Source organism: Pleurodeles waltl, chromosome 8 (genome assembly GCF_031143425.1).
Source record: "Pleurodeles waltl isolate 20211129_DDA chromosome 8, aPleWal1.hap1.20221129, whole genome shotgun sequence".
Classification (NCBI taxonomy): Eukaryota; Metazoa; Chordata; class Amphibia; order Caudata; family Salamandridae; genus Pleurodeles; species Pleurodeles waltl.
The window spans coordinates 527,967,644-527,989,153 of record NC_090447.1 but is presented as its reverse complement, the minus strand read 5'-3'; the positions used below and the strand labels follow the sequence as shown (position 1 = coordinate 527,989,153).

The 21,510-nt window shown below is 44.5% G+C and overlaps 1 protein-coding gene across 2 annotated transcripts in view; it reads right to left on the bottom strand.

Moving 5' to 3' along the window:
* The window catches only part of TPP2 (tripeptidyl peptidase 2), a 635,278-nt gene that overhangs the window by 406,126 nt on the left and 207,642 nt on the right, over positions 1 to 21,510 (bottom strand). For both annotated transcript variants that reach the window (XM_069204557.1, XM_069204556.1), the window contains exon 11: positions 15,670 to 15,818. In XM_069204557.1, coding sequence (XP_069060658.1) covers positions 15,670 to 15,818 — 149 coding nt within the window. The remainder of the gene's footprint in view (positions 1 to 15,669; positions 15,819 to 21,510) is intronic.

The following is a 21,510-nucleotide window of genomic DNA, read 5'->3' as shown; positions in this document are numbered from 1 at the left end:
TATTGGTATATGGAAATATGCATCCTTTAGGTCTAGTGTTGTCATGTAGTCTTGTTGTTTGAGCAGTGGGATTACGTCTTGTAGAGTAACCATGTGAAAATGGTCTGATTTGATGTAGGTATTTAATGTTCTGAGATCTAGTATCGGACTCAGGCTCTTGTCCTTTTTGGGTATCAGGAAGTACAGTGAGTAAACTCCTGTGTTTAATTGATCTTTTGGTACTAATTCTATTGCTTCTTTCTGTAGCAATGCCTGAACTTCTAGTCCTAGAAGATCTATATGTTGTTTTGACATATTGTGTGTTTTCGGTGGGACGTTTGGAGGGAATTTGAGAAATTCTATGCAATAACCATGCTGGATAATTGCTAAGACCCAAGTGTCTGTTGTTATTTCCTCCCAATGTGTGTAAAACTTGTTTAGTCTCCCCCCCCACAGGTGTTATGTGTTGGGGATTTGTGACCTTGAAGTCACGGTTTGTTTTGAGGAGTTTTGGGACTTTGGAACTTTCCTCTGTTTCTTTGAAACTGTCCTCCTCTATATTGTCCCCGAAAACCTCCCCGCTGATACTGGCTTTGGTAAGTGGGCTTTGTTTGTGAGGTTGTGGCTTCTGTGGTTTGCCCTCGAAACCCCCCTCGAAATTGTGTTTTCCGAAATGTGCCTCTGCTCTGCGGGGAGTAGAGGGCGCCCATGGCTTTGGCCGTGTCAGTGTCTTTTTTAAGTTTTTCAATTGCAGTGTCCACTTCCGGCCCAAACAACTGCTGTCCGTTTAATGGCATATTCAGCACAGCTTGCTGTATCTCTGGTTTAAATCCTGATGTACGCAGCCATGCATGCCTCCTTATCGTTACTGCTGTGTTGACAGTTCTAGCAGCTGTGTCTGCAGCATCCATTGATGATCGAATTTGATTATTGGAGATATTTTGTCCCTCTTCGACCACTTGCTGCACTCTTTTTTTAAACTCCTTTGGCAAGTGTTCAATAAGGTGTTGCATCTCGTCCCAATGGGCCCTATATCTGGCTAGCAAAGCTTGCGAATTTGCAATACGCCACTGGTTTGCTGCTTGTGCCGCCACCCTTTTGCTTGCCGCGTCAAATTTTCTACTCTCTTTATCTGGAGGTGGCGCGTCTCCTGAAGTCTGAGAGTTGGCTCTTTTGCGCGCTGCTCCAACTACAACAGAGTCTGGTGATAGCTGTTGTGTGATGTACACTGGGTCTGTTGGTGGCGGTTTATATTTTTTATCTACTCTTGGAGTAATGTCTCTCCCTTTGACCGGCTCTTCAAACACCTGTTTGGAGTGTTTTAGCATTCCGGGCAACATTGGCAGACTTTGATATTGACTGTGCGTAGACGACAGTGTATTAAAAAGGAAGTCATTTTCAATGGGTTCTGAGTGAAGGCTGACATTGTGAAATGCTGCTGCCCTTGATACCACTTGAATGTAGCCTGTACTATCCTCAGGTGGCGAGGGTCTTGCTGGATAGCACTGAGGACTATTGTCTGACACTGGTGCGTCGTAAAGGTCCCATGCGTCAGGGTCATCCTGACTCATCCCCGTATGTGTTGGGGATTGCATCATTGGTGGAGTGGCTACCAGTGATAGTTGTGGAGAGTGATGTGGGGATGGTGGTGGTGTTATTTGTTTAGCCACTTTTGCTTGTGGCTGCTTGTCCTTGTCCTTGTTTTGGAAGGTAAGTTTTCGTTTCATTCTGATTTGGGGAAGAGTGCTGATCTTCCCTGTATCTTTTTGAATAAAGAGCCTCCTTTGCGTGTGATCTGGCTCTATTGTTTGTAATTCCTCTTCAAATCTGTGTGTCTTCATTTGAGAGGACAGTCCTTGTTCCTCTGAATAGGAACTAATTTTCGGTTCGGATGCCGGATGTTTCGGCACCGAAACCTTTTCTGCTGCTTTTTTCGGCTCCGACAAAATCTTTTTGCTTTTCGGCGTCGTGCCCTCTCGGTGCAGACCAACTTCGGTGCCGCTGTCTCGGTGCCGAATCTTTTCGGAGCCACTCTCTCGGGCCCGAGATTGCTGCGTGCCTGTATCTCGACCGGAGTCGGGTGACTTCGACACCAGCTCGCCCTTTTTCGGTGCCGATGGACGGTCACCTACTTTTCGGGTTAAGCCATGGCCTGTTGGCGGTGGCGTCCCCTGGGCTTTGGCAGTCTTTTCGTGAGTTTTATGTTTCGACGTCTTACTCACGGTTTTCGGCGTTTCTTCGGGATCGACCTCCTCAGAGTCCGAATCCTGGATGGAGAATGTTTCTTCCTCCTCCTCGAAACACCCCTGTCCTGTCGGCGCCGACGCCATTTGCAGTCTTCTTGCTCTTCGGTCCCCGAGTGTCTTCCTCGACCGAAACGCTCGACAGGCCTCACAAGTATACTCCCTGTGTTCCGGTGACAAACACAAGTTACAGACCAGGTGTTGATCTGTATATGGATACTTGCTATGGCATTTTGGACAGAAGCGGAATGGGGTCCGTTCCATCAGCCTTGAAGAGACACGTGGCCGGGCCGACCAGGCCCCGACGGGAATCGAAAAAACCCCGAAGGGCCACCAGAGCTCTTCTTAATTCGGTGTCGATCTGTTGTAACTAACCCGATACCGAACGCAAACAATACCGACGATTTTTGCGAGATTCTAACTAACTTTCCGACCCGAAACACGGAGCGAAAAGGAACACGTCCGAACCCGATGGCGGAAAAAAAACAATCTAAGATGGAGTCGACGCCCATGCGCAATGGAGTCGAAATGGGAGGAGTCCCTCGGTCTCGTGACTCGAAAAGACTTCTTCGAAGAAAAACAACTTGTAACACTCCGAGCCCAACACCAGATGGCGGGATGTGCACAGCATGTGTATCTGCAGCTACACATGCCATCGAATATATATATATATATATATATATATATATATATATATATATATATATATATATATATATATATATACATATACACACTATGTATAGCATCTATACAATACCAACAGGAGCTCACCCAAGGATAACTTGGTAAGACCAGACAGGCAACGGGGAGGCGGGTGGGACCGTGAGGAATCCACAGGTAGCTAGTGTATCCACCAGAAAAGGCGTTACCGAAGGTAAGTAACTCGTTCTTCTGATGACTACCTGTGGATTCCTCACTCATTGAATAGAGTCCCAAAGCAGTACCACACTCGGTGGAGGGTGTCTGAATGGTCAAACCAAGAAATCCTGCAGCACTGACGGTGGAAAATGGCCATCCCTCCTGAGCTCCGAATCTAAGCAATAATGTTTTGCAAAAGTGTGGAGGGATGACCAAGTTGCGGCCCTGCAGATGTCAACCACAGGAACACCCCTAGCCAAAGCCGAAGAGGCCGACTTAGCTCTGGTGGAATGAGCTCTTATTCCATCAGGGGGTTCTTTCTTTGCCAGAGAATAACACAGCTTAATGCAAAGAATGACCCACCTGGAGAGTGTTCTCTTGTGGACTGCCCTTCTTCTCCTCTTTCCCACGTACCCGATGAAGAGTTGATCCTCCAATCTACACTCCTTCGTTCTGTCTACGAAGAAGCTCAGCGCTCTTCTCGGGTCCAAACGATGTAACCTTTCTTCCTCTTTCGAAGGATGAGGTGGAGGATAAAAAGAGGAGAGTGTAATAGACTGACCCATATGGAAAGGTGAAACAACCTTCGGCAAGAAAGCAGCCTTGGTCCTCAACACCACCTTATCAACATAAAAGGATGTATACGGGGGCTTAACAGAAAGAGCCTGCATCTCACTCACTCTTCTAGCAGAAGTGATTGCAACAAGGAAAACAGTCTTTAACACCAATAACCTTATGGGGCAAGAATGCATGGGCTCAAACGGTGAGCCCATAAGAAACGTTAAGACTAGGTTCAAATCCCACTGATGCATAATGAAAGGAGTGGGAGGAAATTTATTAATGAGGCCTTTTAAAAACCTCAATACTAAGGGAGATTTAAATAAAGAAGGCTGGTCTGGAAGACACAGAAAGGCTAACAGAGACGACAAATAGCCCTTGACTGTAGCAACTGCACAACCCCTCTGTGCCAGAGAACGCAAAAGACAAGATATCTGATAAGTGGGCACGTAAGGGATCAATTTGCTTCTCTCCACACCAATTCACAAATTTAGCCCACCTGCTAGCATAGACAGATTTAGTGGAGTGTCGCCTGGCCGATAAAATAACATCCACTACCTCGGGTGGGAGAGAAAAGGAACTAAGGTTGCCCCGTTCACTCTCCAGATATGGAGGTGCAGGTTCTGGAGGTGGGGGTGTAGAACCTGCCCCTGCGACTGTGAGAGGAGGTCTGCCCTGTGAGGGAGACGGAGCGGGGGGCACAGAGAGAGCTGGGGAAGATCCGAATACCATACCCTTCTTGGCCAATCCGGAGCTATTAAGATATCTTGAGCTCGGTCTTGGCGAATTTTCCTCAGAACCCGAGGAATCAAAGGTATGGGGGGGGAACACGTAAAGCAACTGGTCGTACCAGGATATCTGAAACGCGTCCCCCAACGCCCCTTGCACCGGATACTGGAGGCTGCAGAACAACGGGCAGTGCGTATTCTCCCGAGTGGCAAAAAGATCTATCCAAGGAAATCCCCACATCTGAAAGATTTGCTGGACTAGATCTGGATGAAGGCGCCGCTCGTGATCGGTCGAGAAGTGCCGACTGAGACCGTCCGCACGCACGTTCAAGACTCCGGCCAGATGGTTCGTTACCAAGCAAATCCAATGGTCCCTTGCCCAGGACCATAGCCGCAGAGCTTCTCTGCACAGAAGGTACGACCCTACTCATCCCTGTTTGTTTATATACCACATCGCAGTAGTGTTGTCCGTCAGGACCTGAACCGACTGACCGCGAAGGGAAGGGAGGAAGGAAGGCCTTGAGAGCCAGATGTATCGCCCGCAATTCCAACAGATTTATATGAAACATCTGCTCTACTGGAGACCAATGACCTTTGACCTCCAGTTCCCCCAGATGAGCTCCCCACCCTAAAGTGGAAGCATCCGTTATCACTGGGGTCACTGGGGGAGGCTGCGAGAACGGCCTTCCTTGGGAAAGATTGCTGTCCGCAACCCACCATCTTAGATCCACTGCAGCGTCTCTGGAGATCTTTACCGATCCCTCGAGATCGCCTTTGTGCTGAGACCACTGTTTTCGGAGGCACCACTGAAGAGCCCTCATGTGCCAGCAAGCATGTGTGACCAACAGAATGCAAGAAGCGAACAGACCGAGCAGACGAAGGACCTTGAGGACTGGAATGACCGCTCCACTTTGAAACATTGGAACCAACGCCTGAATGTCCTGAATCCGCTGAGGCGGAGGAAAGGCACGATTCAATGCTGTGTCCAGTACTGCCCCTATGAACAGGAGGCGCTGAGAGGGCTCCAGGTGAGATCTGGGCACGTTCACCGAAAAACCCAGATCGAACAACAACTGGGTTGTCGATTGCAGGTGACGCAGCACGAGCTCCGGAGACTTGGCTTTGATCAACCAATCGTCTAGGTAAGGAAATACTGCTATCCCCTTCCTTCCGAGCTCTGCTGCAACCACCGCCATCACCTTTGTGAAGACTCGAGGTGCTGAAGTAAGACCAAACGGAAGGACCGCAAACTGATTGTGCTGCGATCCCACCACAAACCGGAGATACTTCCTGTGCGACTTGAGTATCGGGATATGAAAGTAAGCATCCTGCAAGTCGACAGACACCATCCAATCTCCTTCATTCAATGCAAAAAGCACCTGAGCTAGGGTCAGCATCTTGAACTTTTCCTGTTTGAGGAACCAATTCAAAATCCTCAAGTCCAGGATTGGTCTCAACCGACCATCCTCCTTGGGGATTAGGAACTATCTTGAGTAACAACCCTGACCTCTCTCCTGCTCTGGAACCAACTCCACTGCACCCTTTGAAAGGAGGACTAGAACCTCCTGTTCTAGTAACAGGAGGTGCTCTTCTGAACAGTAGGATTGGCGGGCGGGATGGGGGGTGGAAACTCCCGAAAGGGAAGGGCATAGCCTTTTCCCCACAATACTGGTGACCCAGGAGTCCAATGTTATTGCCTCCCACATGTGGAGAAAGTTCATTAACCTCCCCCTACAGGAGTGGTATGTAAAGGAATTGGTGGAAGACTAAGGCTGCTTCCCATGCTGCACCCCTCCAGAGGAAGAGGCAGAGTGCTGCTGGGTGGCTCCTCTGGTTCGGACCCTACCCCTCCCCCTGTACGATCTATAGGGGAGAGCAGTGGTGGGCTGCTGCTGAAATCTGACCCGAAAGGAGGAGGATGAGCCACGACCAAACCCCCTAAATCTTCTGAACAGTCTTGAAGAAGCAGAAGAGGAGACTTGCAAGCCTAACTATTTCGCTGTGGCCCTACTCTCCTTAAATCTTTCAAGGGCTGAGTCCGCCTTGGATCCAAAACGTTTATCCCCATCGAAGGGAAGGTCCAGCAGGGCTGACTGGACATCAGATGAAAATCCAGAAGAACGAAGCCAGGCCTGTCTCCTCGTAGCAACGGCAGTGCCCATAGCTCTGGCCACAGAATCTGTAGTGTCCAGCCCCGACTGAATTACTTGGGTTGCCGCAGCCTGAGCATCCGAAACCAGGCTCAACACCTCCTGAGACACCTCTGAATGGGATGACCTTATCTCTTCCATAAGGGCGTAGATGTACCTGCCCAAAATGCATGTGGTATTAGTAGACTTGAGAGCCATACTGCACGATGAAAACGCTTTCTTGGAAGATTGGCCGAAGATGACACCGTCTTTTTCCAGATCTCTAAAATTGGGGCTAACAGAGCCTCATTAAATGGCAGAAGTGGCTCCCTCAACTGTCGAAGCAGGATATAATACCTCCGTCAATATATTGGGTTTAGATTCAGACACCGGCAAGGGAAGGTCTAAAAAGTCAGCTGCTTTTCTTATTACAGAGTGGAATGAAGCAGCCTCCTCTGTATATTCTCCAGGAGATGTTAAGTCCCACTCTGGAGAGGTGTCTAAACCACTTGCCGTATCCAAACCCTGGAGATCTCCCAGAGGTTCTTCAATCTCCCCTTCCTCCAGGGCCTGCTTCCGATACTCTTGCTCCTCAAGGAGGAGAAGAGCAAGCCTCCTTGAATGCAGTCTGGCTTCAATCCTCGGCGTCGACAGGGCGTCTGCTGACTTCTATGCCTGATGCCGATCCTCAGATCCATCTGACGCCGGATCTATTAGTGCCGTGGACTTATTCGGCGCCGATCGAAGCAAAGGATGAACAGGAGAACTCTCCGGCGCCAGAACAGATCTACTCGGCGTCGCAGGCTGTGAAGCCGACGCCAAAGGTACCGGCGCCGAACCAACACCTCCCAAAGGAAGGAAGGGCATGAAAGGTGCCGGACGCAATGGAGCCAGGGCACCCATATTAAAGGCCAACGGCCCCAAAGGACCAGCCGGTCCACCACCTGGAGCCATTTGTTGGAAAATGGCAAACATCGCATTTAAAAATGCGAAACTGTCAGCACCTGGAGCCGGGAAAGCCGGGTACTGTGGAGCCTGAGCTCGAGGTGACAATGGCGCCGGCCCCGGCGTCTGAGAAGCCGGTGAGAACTCCTAACGTTGAGGAACCTCAAAAACAGATGGTGGAGTCATAGGCGAAGTCAGCGAGGCCGGTGAAGTCGGTGAATCAGGAGGCGTCTGCGGCTGAGGTGTGATGGTGGGACTACCCTCCCATGTCTTTCGGTGCCGAACCGAAGGCGACCTCGAGCGTGACCGCTCCCTACTCGACCGGCACCGAGATTCACGATGGCGCCGGGAGTCACGGTGACGCCAGTGGGCCCTAGGCGATGATGATTTGCGCCGATGCCACTTCTCCTTCTTTTTGGATTTCACCAAAAAGAGTTTTGCCTCGCGCTCCTTCAACGTCTTCGGGTTCATACGTTGACAGGAGTCACACTTCTCCACGTCGTGATCGGAACTGAGACACCACAAGCAGTCTACATGTGGGTCCGTCACCGACATCTAGCCTCCGCAATCCCTGCAGGGCTTAAATCCCGACTTTCGCTGAGACATCTTCTCTCTCGAAGAAAGAAACAGTAACTGTAACTACGTAGAGTAGAAACAGTAGCTCCCTCGAAGAATAACCGTTGTTTGAAGGCACGGAAAAAAGGGAACTGACGTCGGCGAGGACCTCTTATTGCCTGTCTGACGTCAGACGGCGTCGCGTGGGCAATTGTGACGTCCTCTTCGACGTGCAGAAGCTAGGAAGAAAATTTCTGTCGGAATCTGGCGCAGGGAGGAAAATTCAATGAGTGAGGAATCCACAGGAAGTTGTATCCATCAGAATAGTGTGTTACTTACCTCCTATTGAAGGGTTCCCTATATATGACTTTTTGGTAATTGTGTCACTATTTTGTGGTATTGTGTCCCAAAAATAAAGTGTCTTTATTGTTGCAACACTGAGTGTTTCTTTCATATGTGTAAGTGCTGTGTGACTACAGTGGTATTGCATGAGCTTTGCATGTCTCCTAGATAAACCTTGGCTGCTCATCCAACGCTACCTGTAGAGAGCCTGGCTTCCAGACACTGCCTACACTATACTAATAGGGGATACCTGGACCTGGTATAAGGTATAAGTACTTTAGATACCGACCAAAAACCAGGCCAGCTTCCTACAGTGGAAACTCGAGCTACCTAAAGATAGGTCATTAATGAATATGGGTGAAAAAGATACAGCGAAAGCAGCCAAATAAGTGAATTTGACTAACTTCCATAATCCCAAAAGCAAATATAGCTATGGTTGTTTTTATTACGTTAAGCATTGCTAAGTGTTTAAAATGAAGGCATTATGTCTGACCCTTCCATTTACGTTAATACAGGAGAGATCTAGGTTTTTCCGCATTTCCCTGTACCTCAGTATTCTTGGCTATTCTCAATAGGTTAAATCTATACGGAGAGTTGATATTTAGGGCGTTTATTGCTAGTTTTTTTCAAGTCAAATCTAGCTCACTACAGTTTCTGGTGCTATCATGGTACAGTACTTCGGTTTTTCACTTGGTGTCACCATTGGACAGTGAGCACAGATGCTGAGGCCTACTAAAACCACAATATTTTTCTTGCAAATGCAAAAGGGTTCACTGTTTTACAAGGGCGATTTTAATGCAAATCCATCGCTGAAGACGTTTGATGTAATTGATTCCAGTGTCACCTGACATTTGTAGCATGTTTAAGTTGTAAAATGGACTTTGACTATTGATTTTAATATTAAACAGTTGCTGGAAGTGAATTAATGACTTGCTCAAATTGTCGAGCTAAAACATTTCTAGAACAAAAAACCTTTTTAAAACGAAATGTATGTGGATTGTTCAGTAGCATGAGATAACTGTCCTTCAGCCTCTATTGAGGAATTTCAGACCCAATATTTTGAGCATATTGATTGAACTGCAATCCCATTAACTCAAATTACTCTTAACCAGTGTCCAATCACGGCGACTAGGCAGCCAAGAATGCTGACATGACATCCCATGAGCCTGTCTTACCAGCAATATTATTCATATGTTACTTGTTTCATATGATTTGAAAAGAGGAAAACATTTTGAATAATTACTTCTACCACTTGTTGCTATAAACTAGGTGACTAGGTGGAAACAAAACACATCTGAGAGCACTTAATCCTTGCGGACGTCTACAGGGACTTGCTGTTTTGAATGTGCACTCCTTGTCCTTTTCATGGCGAACACAGGGGCATATACATTGATGCCTAGTTTGGCTTACTGCACTGAACTCTTCGACTTTAATGTAGAATATGTTATAAGTTCAGCTACTATTTCACATGAAATACAATACTTGATTAGCTTCACACTATCATTTACAAATGAACAGTTTCTGGTTAAAATGATTAAATTAGTACACAAATTATCTAAATTGATCTGTGAATAATTTGTGAAATGTCACTGAGCGCTTTGACATAGCTATGAAGATATATTACTCATTACAAAAAAGGGGAGGTGACATGGACAGCGAAAAGCAATCTAAAAACCCTTGAGGTGGAGGGATTCTCCAACAGCTCAAAGACAAAAGCAGGCTGTTGGGAGCTACAGTAAAATAATTGATAATCGCAAAGAGAGAGAAGTAGACGTGTGACTAGCATGACAGACAGTTGATGCAGAATGCAGTTTAGGTCAAGACATCTGATGCAGAATGGCACAACAGTTAGGTGTGGTGTAACGACTAGAGCTGCTGACTTTGGAACCGAGGACCTGGGTTCAAGTCACAGCATCAGCTCAACATCACGTAATCTCCCTGTGCCTCCAAAAAATGAATATATCCTTGTGTAATATAGCTGGTACTCATGTAAAGCCTCCAATACCTTCGCAAAGTTAAAACAAGTAATTAATTAAACAAGTAATTACGTAAACAAGTGATCTTCGCCCTTGCTGTCAGCAACGGGATCGCAGACAGGCACACTGGGTAAAGAAAATTCAAGCCAAGGAAGAGCGGGAGCTACGCAGGAGAGGGCGTCCAGAGCCCACAAAGACCAAATGTGACCAAGATAAAAGCCTGATTTACAGCCTTGTTTACAGCAAAGCTAAAATCAGAGCAAGAATACTCTGCAAATGAAAAGGGAAGCTTCACTGGACACAAGCAGGAAACGAAGTAAAAAAAAAAAAAAAAAACTCCCCTAACACCCAGAAAAACCGGTAGAAGCATAATTATACAGTAGTTGGTCTCCCTCCTCTCACAGAAAAAGGGACAAAGAGGCATGACTGACTGCTCGCAAGCCAGGTTTTTTTAAATGACACTTAAACTAACAAATTAAATAGCTGGAAACCCACAGAAAAAGTATACAAGAAGTTGTACTCTCGACCTAAAAAGGAGTGGTTCTCTGCAGACTTATTGTTAACAAGACAGTTTCTTAACCAGAGGATGCATAATCCATACACTTGTAGAACACATTCAAAATTAGAAAGAAAACAGCCAACAAATCCTAATAAATGTAATTGTAAAAACCAATAAAAATAAACAGGTACTAAATACATTTATTTTTATGAAAACATTTCAGGTCACTCAAATGAAAAGTGCTCAGGAAGTGATCATGCAACAAGAGCTTATAAATAAAAAGACATATGACAATTCCAGGAAGTCTTTTAAATGGGGCGGGTAGTGGGGTCAACAGAGTAGGTTATCATCTGATGTCAAAAGCTTTTTTGACCTCTAGGTCACTGTGAGGTCATCAGGACGAGAGGTGTTAGTGGAGCACACGGCAAGGGCCACGGCTCCATGAGTTGGGTAGGAGAGATTGAGTAGTAATCAACGGTAAAACTAATGTAGCCAGCATTCCCTTCAGAAAATCTTGCCTAATAACAATATATTGGATATGAAGCTTATGCATTTTCTGTTCAGAGACACAGCGAAAAGATCTACTGTTGCATAGTCCTGTGAAGAATTCTTGAAAGACATCATCATCATCATCTGGAACCTACTTATGATTTTATTTAGAAAATCCACTTTAAAAGAATCTAGTTGTCGATTTAGAATTACAGAGGATTGCCCTTACTGAGAGGCATCAGCTCATTTCCCCCCTCCAAAAAAGAGTGGATAATCAAGAAGGTTACAGGAGGGGGATTGAGGAATCATTTGTAACTATTTGAGGGCATATGCTCTGAAGAGTTGGCTGGTTGAGACTTGGCAACCTATTTGTTTTGTCTTCTTATCTGTGGATATGATAAGCTTTGGTTGTGTTGATGTTGTTGCTGTTTGGGCCAACTAGGGGTTCAAACCCCATTGTGAGGATGACAACAATAGTCTGTCTCTATATTTGGGTTTGAATTATTTATTTTCTGCTCAAGACCCAGTTCCTTTAGCATCTCAGTCTCATTTTTAAACCTTACCATTTCTTCCTCAGTATATTGGCTGAACAAGGATGAACAAGAAAATGGGAATTTGAGGATTTTAAATTGAGCATCAAGCTTCAGGTTAGTCAGGTGCAACCAAGAGAAATAGCACAGAGTGATACCATAGCAGTAACCTTCAGCTGGAAGCTATGAAAAGTCAAAGGCTGCACTCATGACTTGGTTTGAGACAGGCAAACCTACGTAAATCACTTCTTCAAAATGGTTTCTGCAATGTTTACATATATCATCAGTGAAAGATTCCAGAAAATTCAAGACTTCAGGGACACAATAGCCAAGGAAAGCAGTTGCAAAAGCAGTTTTTAGTGCTGTAGATGCAGACCACACCTCTCACATCCATTATGTCATGCTCCTTGCCAGGCCAATACAGGTATCCTTCTCACAGTGCTCTACCTGCCTTCTGACATCCCTAGATATCGTACTCAGAACCTAACCCCATAGGACCTCCAGGTTGGGAAACATCACCTTGTGATGAAGGTAAACATTTGGGCCATATTTGTAGAGGTAAGCTGCCAACGTAGGTGACTTGCAGCTGGAGGCAGTGAAGCAAATAGGACATTTCAAGATAGCTACCCACAATGAAAAGAAGCCTTTGAGGGGTACACTGGTGTAGTAATCATCTGCAGCAATGGACTTTGAGTAGCATGCATGTAGGTGTAGTGTGCAGAGGGAGATGGGGGAACCAAGACCGCATGTCTGGACTCTGGGGGCCTAACAGCAGATTCTAGCAGTCACATGGAGGCAAATGGACAGAGGTGCTGTGCTCAGTGGCCCTGCAGGACTGCCCATCCCAGACATTGGGGAGGTAGCATGGAGAGAAAAGCCATGTGCACAAAAGACCCTAACAAACACCTATGAGCCTTGGGTAAACATGGCATGCACCATATACAGGGAGTTAAGAGTGCGCACTGATGAAAAGAAACTGAAGAAACCAGTTGATGACTGAATGCCTCCAAGCACGTATGTGACAAATGTAATTCTTCCAGGAAAATGTGAAGATTTAGAGAGCCAATATGCATACAGAAAATGCCAGACCTCTTCAAAGCCATATTAATACAACACCGGAAGACCCAACCAATCACGATGGACAGTGCACACAGGTTGGCCACATAGACGTCAAACTGAAACCTCCTGCCGGATGTACTGGTGGGATACGTTTCCTCCAAAAAAAAGAGGCTGTAATGACCGAGTCTCTGCAAGAACAGCCAATGTCTTTCAATGAAGCACAATTGCAACTCTCTCAAGATGAAGGGAAGTCTTGAAAGGGGTCCAAACAAGGAGAATGCTACCTCTACATATCCCATGAGGCTGTCCAAAGCTCAGAAATGTTTTAGAGATGTTTAGACAGGGACATGCAAGAAACAGGAAAAGAGGACCTATCCACTCCACTCGTTTAGAGATAAGCCTATCTCACATCTCTTACTGGCTGTGAAACAGACTATTCTGTCCCTTTGGAGTAGGCAATAAATACCAACAATGGACATATGGGTTAAGAAAGTGGGGGATGAAGCTGAGCTATGAAAAATTAGCATATAGTATACTAAACATGGAGCAACAGTTTACTAACTTTTACTATGATGTGCAGGTAATTTTTCAATCATATGCAATTCAGATTCGTTCTCAATCAGTCCAGTGTCAGCAAAAAGTTTACTCAGTTTGGTTATTTATTTATTTTTTTTACTGTAAGGCTTGCGACGCAGTGCATTGCCCTGGGGAAATACTTGGAGTAGAAATGTACACAGGTAGCATCCCAATTCACCCATTAAGCACCATTATGGTGGTATGAGGGCACTCACTGAGATAAAATAGTCGGCACTAACTCTTGAGTATACAAGTGGCATGAATGGTGTGTGAGATGCAATCTCGGGACACTTTTTCCCTACAGTAATGATGTGTGAATTTGGAAGTCTGAAAAAAAAAGCAACCTTAATGCCGCATTGACTTGTATCATACTGCTAAATTGCCCACTACAGGTGTTCTATGGCCAAAGAAGCTACATGTGTGAGCTGTTATAAGCGGTTATATTTGTTACCAACATACTTATCTAACAATAGCCTCATCTAAAATACATAAGTAAATTACACGATTAGTGAAAATACCATGGTATATGGATGAAGATGAGTAAGAATGTTTATCAATGACATTTTTGTAGTGAATTATACCATCTTTGGTAAGTTTGAGATTGACCATAAGAAGCTGTTAGCTAATGATATTTTCAACATAAAAGTGTCACTACTGCAGTATGCCATGTCATTGAGCCATTCCTTAATTGCTGGTAACAGGCCACAGGCCCAGCACATCACTACCCTACGCCTCGCAAGCAAGCCTATCGCCACAAGCCGTCAGACCTCACCCCGTACATCTTTATAGGACCCCAGCAGTGCCAGCAAAAGCTCCATATTCAGCAATTCAGTTGTAAGAGCCTCTAGTTCCTGAAATACAGCCAGCCAGAAGTTCTGAATTTGTGGATTTTGCCACACCAGATGCATAAATCCAGCCTCTTCCTCTTTGCAGCGCACACAGCTGGCACTATTGCGCAGTCCATATCAGGCAAGCCTAAGCAGAAAGGATCTTGCAAAGACACCTTTGTTATTTTTCACCAGTCTACGTAGGACCACACACATTCAGAACACAGAAGATTTTAGCATGGGTAAATATTGCACAGACCACTCTGTTTTTGAGAGGGTGTCAATAAAAGTCTTCTTCCTCTTCCACGATGTGAAGTTTTACTTTGTGGTGTCTGCATGTTGCTTGGTAACCATGAGATAGCCAATTTTCTTGTTAGGCCGAGGTGAGGAGGGGGTGTTTAAAAGGATACAGCTTCAAAAATGGGTTGTCTGGAGGGTCTTTGCTATAATCATGTCAAGAGTGGTCCCAGTCGTCAGAGGCCATAGGGTCCTCCGGGGGTTAGCAAATATTCCATGGTATTCACATCTGAGTCAATGGGAAAAAAACTGACTTAATGACTGTGAACATGCAAGTGACAGTGCAGGTGATGGTTTGGGACCCTTATGTTTCTTTTGCAAAACAGGAAAACTCAGATTTTCTCAAAAAGTAACTCTTAAGCGAGATGAAGGTTTTTGGCATCAAATCGTCCAGATGGTGGAAGCTAAGCCAGAATGTGGGCAGAGACATAAATTCTCCTTTGCCATACATCTGTCTGACCACCTCATTCTTTGACAGGAAGGAGGACCACTCAGTTGAGCTCAGTGCCAGCATTCAGGGGGTCTTTGCAACCTGTTGTGGAACCAAGAATAACTTCAAAGACTCTCACGGCCAAGTGGGTATCCTAGCATCAAGGCTTGGACTCTCAAGCTTCATTAGTCTCTGCCACCCAATGTACCTTTTGAGGGAGTGGGGTTTCTTCTATCATGAGAGTGTCTATGATCATTCAAAGATATGTATGAACAATAAAGTAACAAATAAACAATCTAAGGTGGAGTCTATGTCCTTTAGGATCACCTCAAAACTGAAACCTCTGTTTGAAGAAAAGGAACTTGCAAAATCTGCATTAAGCATAGGATTGCATGAAATTGTGCATAGCATGTAATATAAAGCATTCAATGCTGTAAACATAGGCTTGATATAAAGTGTTTACAGTTAATGCATGCGTTATTATTCTACCATCTGTTTTACTTCTGCTGACACCAAAACTCATTTCTTCTCCTCTTCGTGCTAAGTACTGACTGGATTAAAAAACAATACTGTGAACTAGGCTAGAAATATTACACATATTACGTCTTGATAAATCACATGAATCTAATTTTTTTTTTAAATTTACCAGACAGTACTAATGCAATACCACCACATGCATTAGGAGATGACATTGATGTGCCATTCATGAGCTGCGTTCCGCGTAATGTCCAGTTTGGAACAGAAGCTATTGCTCCACCAGGTGCACTAATACTCACTCCAAGTGCTCCATCAGTACTAAAATAAAAAAAGAACAGATGGATAAAATTAAAAACGGAGAGTATTAAAAAAAAAGAGTCTGGCATAAGCTTCAGGCTAGGAAGCACTTTTACAGAAAGTTACACAATTTGATAAATCTCAGTGTCATTCTGGAAAGATTTTTCACTGAGCCAATTAGCTCAACTAGGTTTACTTGGCAGTTACCAAATTCAAACTTTAAAACAGTGAGGCCTGAGTACTGTGTGATTCAGGATGACAATTACTATTGCACTCCAACTGGATAGCCAAACTACTGCCTTTGAGACACTCAAGTAGTAAAAAAAATAAAAAAAAGAGAGCAGTCAAGACTTAAGAAGATTATCGCATGCTGGAAACATTAATATGGCATGCTAGTTTATAACACAAACTTGACAGTTAGAAGGATCTCTCATAAAAGAAGTATGTCTTTTACACCTTATACCAGGTCCAGGTATCCCCTATTAGTGTAGTGTAGGCAGTGTCTAGAAGCCAGGCTCTATAGAGGTAGCTGTGGATGAGCCGCCAAGACTTATCTAGGAGACATGCAAAACCACTGTAGTCACACAGAACTTACACACATGAAAGAAAACATTCAGTGTAACAAAAATGAAGGTACTTTATTTTAGTGACGCAATTACCAAAAAAACTAGATAGGCTACCCTCAAATCAGGGGTAAGTAACTATACTAAATATGTACACCAGAAAACAGAAAAAGGCATACAAAGCAGTAGAAAACAGTGCAAATAGCAATAGACAATAGTGACCCTAGGGGTCATGCAGGGGTGCCCTCACACACAGGTACTTGCACCCTGCCCTCTGGGCTAGGAGGGTCTACCATAGGGGTGACTTACAGTGACCTGGTGCAATAACCTGTAATGAAAAGGGTGCAATGGCAGGCCTGCAGATACACATTGCACGGGCTCCCCAGGGTGGCATAATTTATGCTGCAGCTATGGGGGACCCCTGGTACCCCAATGCCCTGGGTAGTTGGGTACCATATACTAGGGACTTACAAGGGGGCACCAGTATGCCAAATGTGGGTGGGGTGTGGTCCAAGCAACCAAGTTTAAAGAGAGAAAGCACAGTCCCTGGGGTCCTGGTTAGCAGGATCCCAATGAATAGTCAAAACATACTTACAAACAGGCAAAAAGTGGGGTAACCATGCTAAAAAGAGGCTGCTTTTCTACAACACCTATAGCTAAGATCTTAAGCCAAGATACTAGCCGTCCCCCCCCCCCCCCAAATTACACGCAGGCGCAAGGCACCAGATTTCAATTACAATGGTTATCTGGTAATGATTAGCTTACTATTATATGGCTGTCCTCTCCCTTAACTTCTTCAGAGTCCAGGAGGCAAGGCTGTATAACTCAGTCGGTTAAAGCCAAGATAGCTGAGCTCCCAAATAAATGTCCAAAACCAAACATCCCATCACCTAAACAGGGACAGGGTTTCACATAGATCCAAAAACGTTGTTCAGGCTGTCAATGGCAAGTCCTTTCTCAAAACAGTATTTGTGTCCAATTAACAGGATTATAGCTGATCTGGTTATCAATATTCCAATGTAATGCACACTTGAGGCCAGAGTAAAAAAGAAAGTAATACATTTAAAATAAATAAATAAAACGACTCAACTTTCTTAAAGTTACTGCACAAATACTGATTAGTTGCAGCTCAGATTATGAGTTAGTGAGGTCACCCATTAGACGACCTCCTCCCACCACCACAATTGTCTATCTCTCTCAACCTCTCCTCTCTCATTCTCTCAATCTATCAGTCTCTACTTAACTTTATCTCCATCTCCATTCTCCCTGTTGATGACTCAGATACTTCTTCCCCAAATCCAGACACCTTATAGTACTGGCCACACAGGATCAGTATTTATTCAAAGTTTATCCTCTGCTAGATTATTAGGGACAAGCACATTTCTGGTACTTCTACAATCAGGATAAAGTGCATCCAGAGCACTTTCACAGAGGAGAGGTGAAGGAAGCGCTGGTTCCAACTGGTCAAGTGGTTTAAAATGTTGGCCATACACATTGTTTAAGGTTCCCCCATACTAGGTAAACTGATTTAGCAGAGGAACAGGTGCAGAGTTTCCCAAGCCCACCAGTCAGTTACAGTTTCAGGACAGGAAGTCTAGGAACAAAGGGCATGTGGATTAACACATCCTCAGAGGACGTGAGGAGGGATAAAAGGATTTCTGGGGTGGAGTTATCTTTTGCCACTTATAATTAATTAGGAAGTTTAGACATGGAAACATAAGGCAGGAAAGAGAGCAAAGAAGCCTATATATGGAAAATGTCACTTACCCAGTGTACATCTGTTCGTGGCATAAGACGCTGCAGATTCACATGCTGTGCATTATCCTGCCATCTAGTGTTGGGCTTGGAGTGTTACAAGTTGTTTTTCTTCGAAGAAGTCTTTTCGAGTCATGAGACCGAGGGACTCCTCCCTTTCGGCTCCATTGCGCATGGGCGTCGACTCCATCTTAGATTGTTTCCCCCGCAGAGGGTGAGGTAGGAGTTGTGAGTATACTATATATGCCCATGCAATGGAGTAGGTATGTATGTACATAATGTGTATTAAAATAATGTTTATTTACAAATTTACAATTTTAATTCAACTATTAACGGCTACAGGCTCCCGGGGAGATGGGAGGGCGCATGTGAATCTGCAGCGTCTCGTGCCACGAACAGATGTACACTGGGTAAGTGACACTTTCCGTTCGGTGGCATGTGTAGCTGCAGATACACATGCTGTGCATAGACTAATAAGCAGTAATCGCCCCAAAATGCGGTGGCTTAGCCTGTAGGAGTTGAAGTTGTCTGAAATAATGTTCCTAATACAGCCTGTCCTACTGTGGCTTGTTGCATTGCTAACACATCTACACAGTAATGCTTAGTGAATGTATGAGGCGTAGACCAGGTGGCTGCCGTACAAATTTCCGTCATAGGTATATTCCCAAGAAAAGCCATTGTGGCGCCTTTTTTCCTAGTGGAATGTGCTCTTGGTGTAATAGGTAGATCTCTTTTTGCTTTAATATAGCAAGTTTGGATACATTTAACTATCCATCTGGCGATGCCTTGTTTGGATATACGATTACCTTCATGAGGTTTTTGGAAGGCTACAAACAATTGTTTTGTTTTACAAAATTGTTTTGTTCTGTCAATGTAATACATTAGTGCTCTCTTTATGTCTAATGTATGTAAGGCTCTTTCGGCTACTGAGTCTGGTTGCGGAAAGAAGACTAGGAGTTCCACTGTTTGGTTTAGGTGGAATGGTGATATGACCTTTGGTAGGAATTTGGGATTTGTACGGAGAACCACTTTATGTTTATGTATTTGTATAAAGGGTTCTTGAATAGTAAATGCTTGTATCTCACTTACTCTTCTAAGTGATGTGATAGCTATTAGGAAGGCTACTTTTCAAGTTAAGTATTGCATCTCACAAGAGTGCATGGGTTCGAATGGTGGTCCCATGAGTCGTGTTAATACAATATTAAGGTTCCACGAAGGTACTGGTGGTGTTCTTGGGGGTATGATTCTTTTTAGTCCCTCCATAATGCTTTGATGACAGGGATTCTAAAAAGTGATGTTGTATGTGTAATCTGCAGATATGCAGATATTGCAGTGAGATGTATTTTAATGGAAGAGAATGCTAGATTAGACTTTTGTAAGTGTAATAAGCAGCTTACAATGTCCTTTGTGGAGGCACGTAGTGGTTGAATCTGATTAGTGTGGCAGTAGTTAACAAATCTTTCCATTTGTTTGCGTAACAATGTCTTGTCGTAGTTTTCCTAGCTTGTTTAACAACCTCCATACATTCTTGTGTAAGGTTTAAATGTCCGAATTCTAAGACTTCAGGAGCCAGATTGCTAGATTGAGCGATGCTGGATTCGGGTGTCTGATCTGTACTTTGTGTTGTGTTAACAGATCTGGTATGTTTGGTAATTTGATGTGAGGTACTACTGATAAGTCCAACAGTGTTGTGTACCAGGGTTGGCGAGCCCAGGGTGGTGCTATGAGTATTAGTTTGAGTTTGTTTTTGACTTAGTTTGTTGACCAGATAAGGAATGAGTGGGAGAGGGGGAAAAGCGTAAGCAAATATCCCTGACCAACTGATCCTTAGTGCATTGCCCTTGGACTGAGGGTGTGGGTACCTGGACGCGAAGTTTTGTCATTTTGCGTTTTCTTTTGTTGCAAATAGGTCTATGTTTGGTGTTCCCCAGCGGAGGAAGTGATCCTGTAGGATCTGGGGATGAATTTCCCATTCGTGAGTTTGCTGGTGATCTCGAATGAGATTGTCGGCTAACTAGTTCTGAATGCCTGGGATGTATTGTGCTATCAGGCGAATGTGATTGTGAATTGCCCAATGCCAATTTTTTTTGTGCTAAGAGACACAGTTGTGAAGAGTGTGTCCCCCCTTGTTTGTTGAGATAATACATTGTCGTCATGTTGTCGGTTTTGACAAGAATGTGTTTGTGGGCTACTAGTGGTTGAAATGCTTTTAATGCTTCAAACACTGCTAGCAGTTCCAACTGATTTATGTGAAGCTGTTTTTGTTGATTGTCCCATTGACCCTATATGCGGTGCTTGTTGAGGTGTGCTCCCCACCCCATCATGGAAACATCTGTTGTGATCACAGCTTGAGGCACTGGCTCTTGGAATGGCCACCCTTGGTTTAAATTTATAGGGTTCCACCATTGAAGCGAGAAGTGTGTTTGGCGGTCTATCAACACTAGATCTTGAAGTTGACCCTGTGCTTGTGTCCATTGTTTTGCTATGCACTGTTGTAAGGGCCGCATGTGTAATCTTGCGTTTGGGACAATGGCTATGCATGAAGACATCATGCCTAGAAGTTTCATTACAAACCTTACTGGGTAGTGTTGGTTTGAGTGTATTTTTGATGTTATATTTTGGAACGCTTGGACCCTTTGTGGACTTGGAGTGGCAATTGCTTTTTGTGTGTTGAGTGTTGCTCCCAAGTATTGATGTATTTGGGATGGTTGCAGATGTGATTTCTGGTAATTTATAGAGAACCCTAGTTTGTGTAGAGTTTCTATAATGTATTGTGTGTGAAGAAGACACTGCTGTTGAGTGTTGGTATTTATTAGCCAGTTGTCTAAGTATGGGAATACGTGCATGTGCTGTTTCCTTATGTGAGCGACTACTACTGCTAGGCATTTTGTGAATACCCTTGGGGCTGTTGTTATCCCGAACGGTAACACTTTGAATTGATAGTGTATGCCGTGTATTACAAACCTTAAGTATTTTCTGTGAGAAGGATTGATGGGTATGTGAAAGTACGCATCCTTGAGATCCAATGTTGACATGTAGTCCTCCTTTTTTAGTAAGGGAACCACGTCTTGAAGTGTTACCATGTGGAAGTGGTCTGACTTGATGAAGAGAGTCAGTGTTCTGAGATCTAAGATAGGTCTTAACGTTTTGTCCTTCTTTGGAATTAGGAAATATAGTGAGTAGACGCCTGTTCCTTTCTGATGGTTGGGTACTAGCTCTATTGCTTGTTTTTTTAATAGTGCTTGGATCTCTATTTGTAATAGGTATAAGTGTTGTTTGGACAGATTGTGTGCCCTTGGGGGCACATCTGGTGGGAAATTTGTGAATTCTATGCAATAACCATGTTGGATAATGGCTAGGACCCATGCGTCTGTGGTAATGTGTGTCCAGTTCTG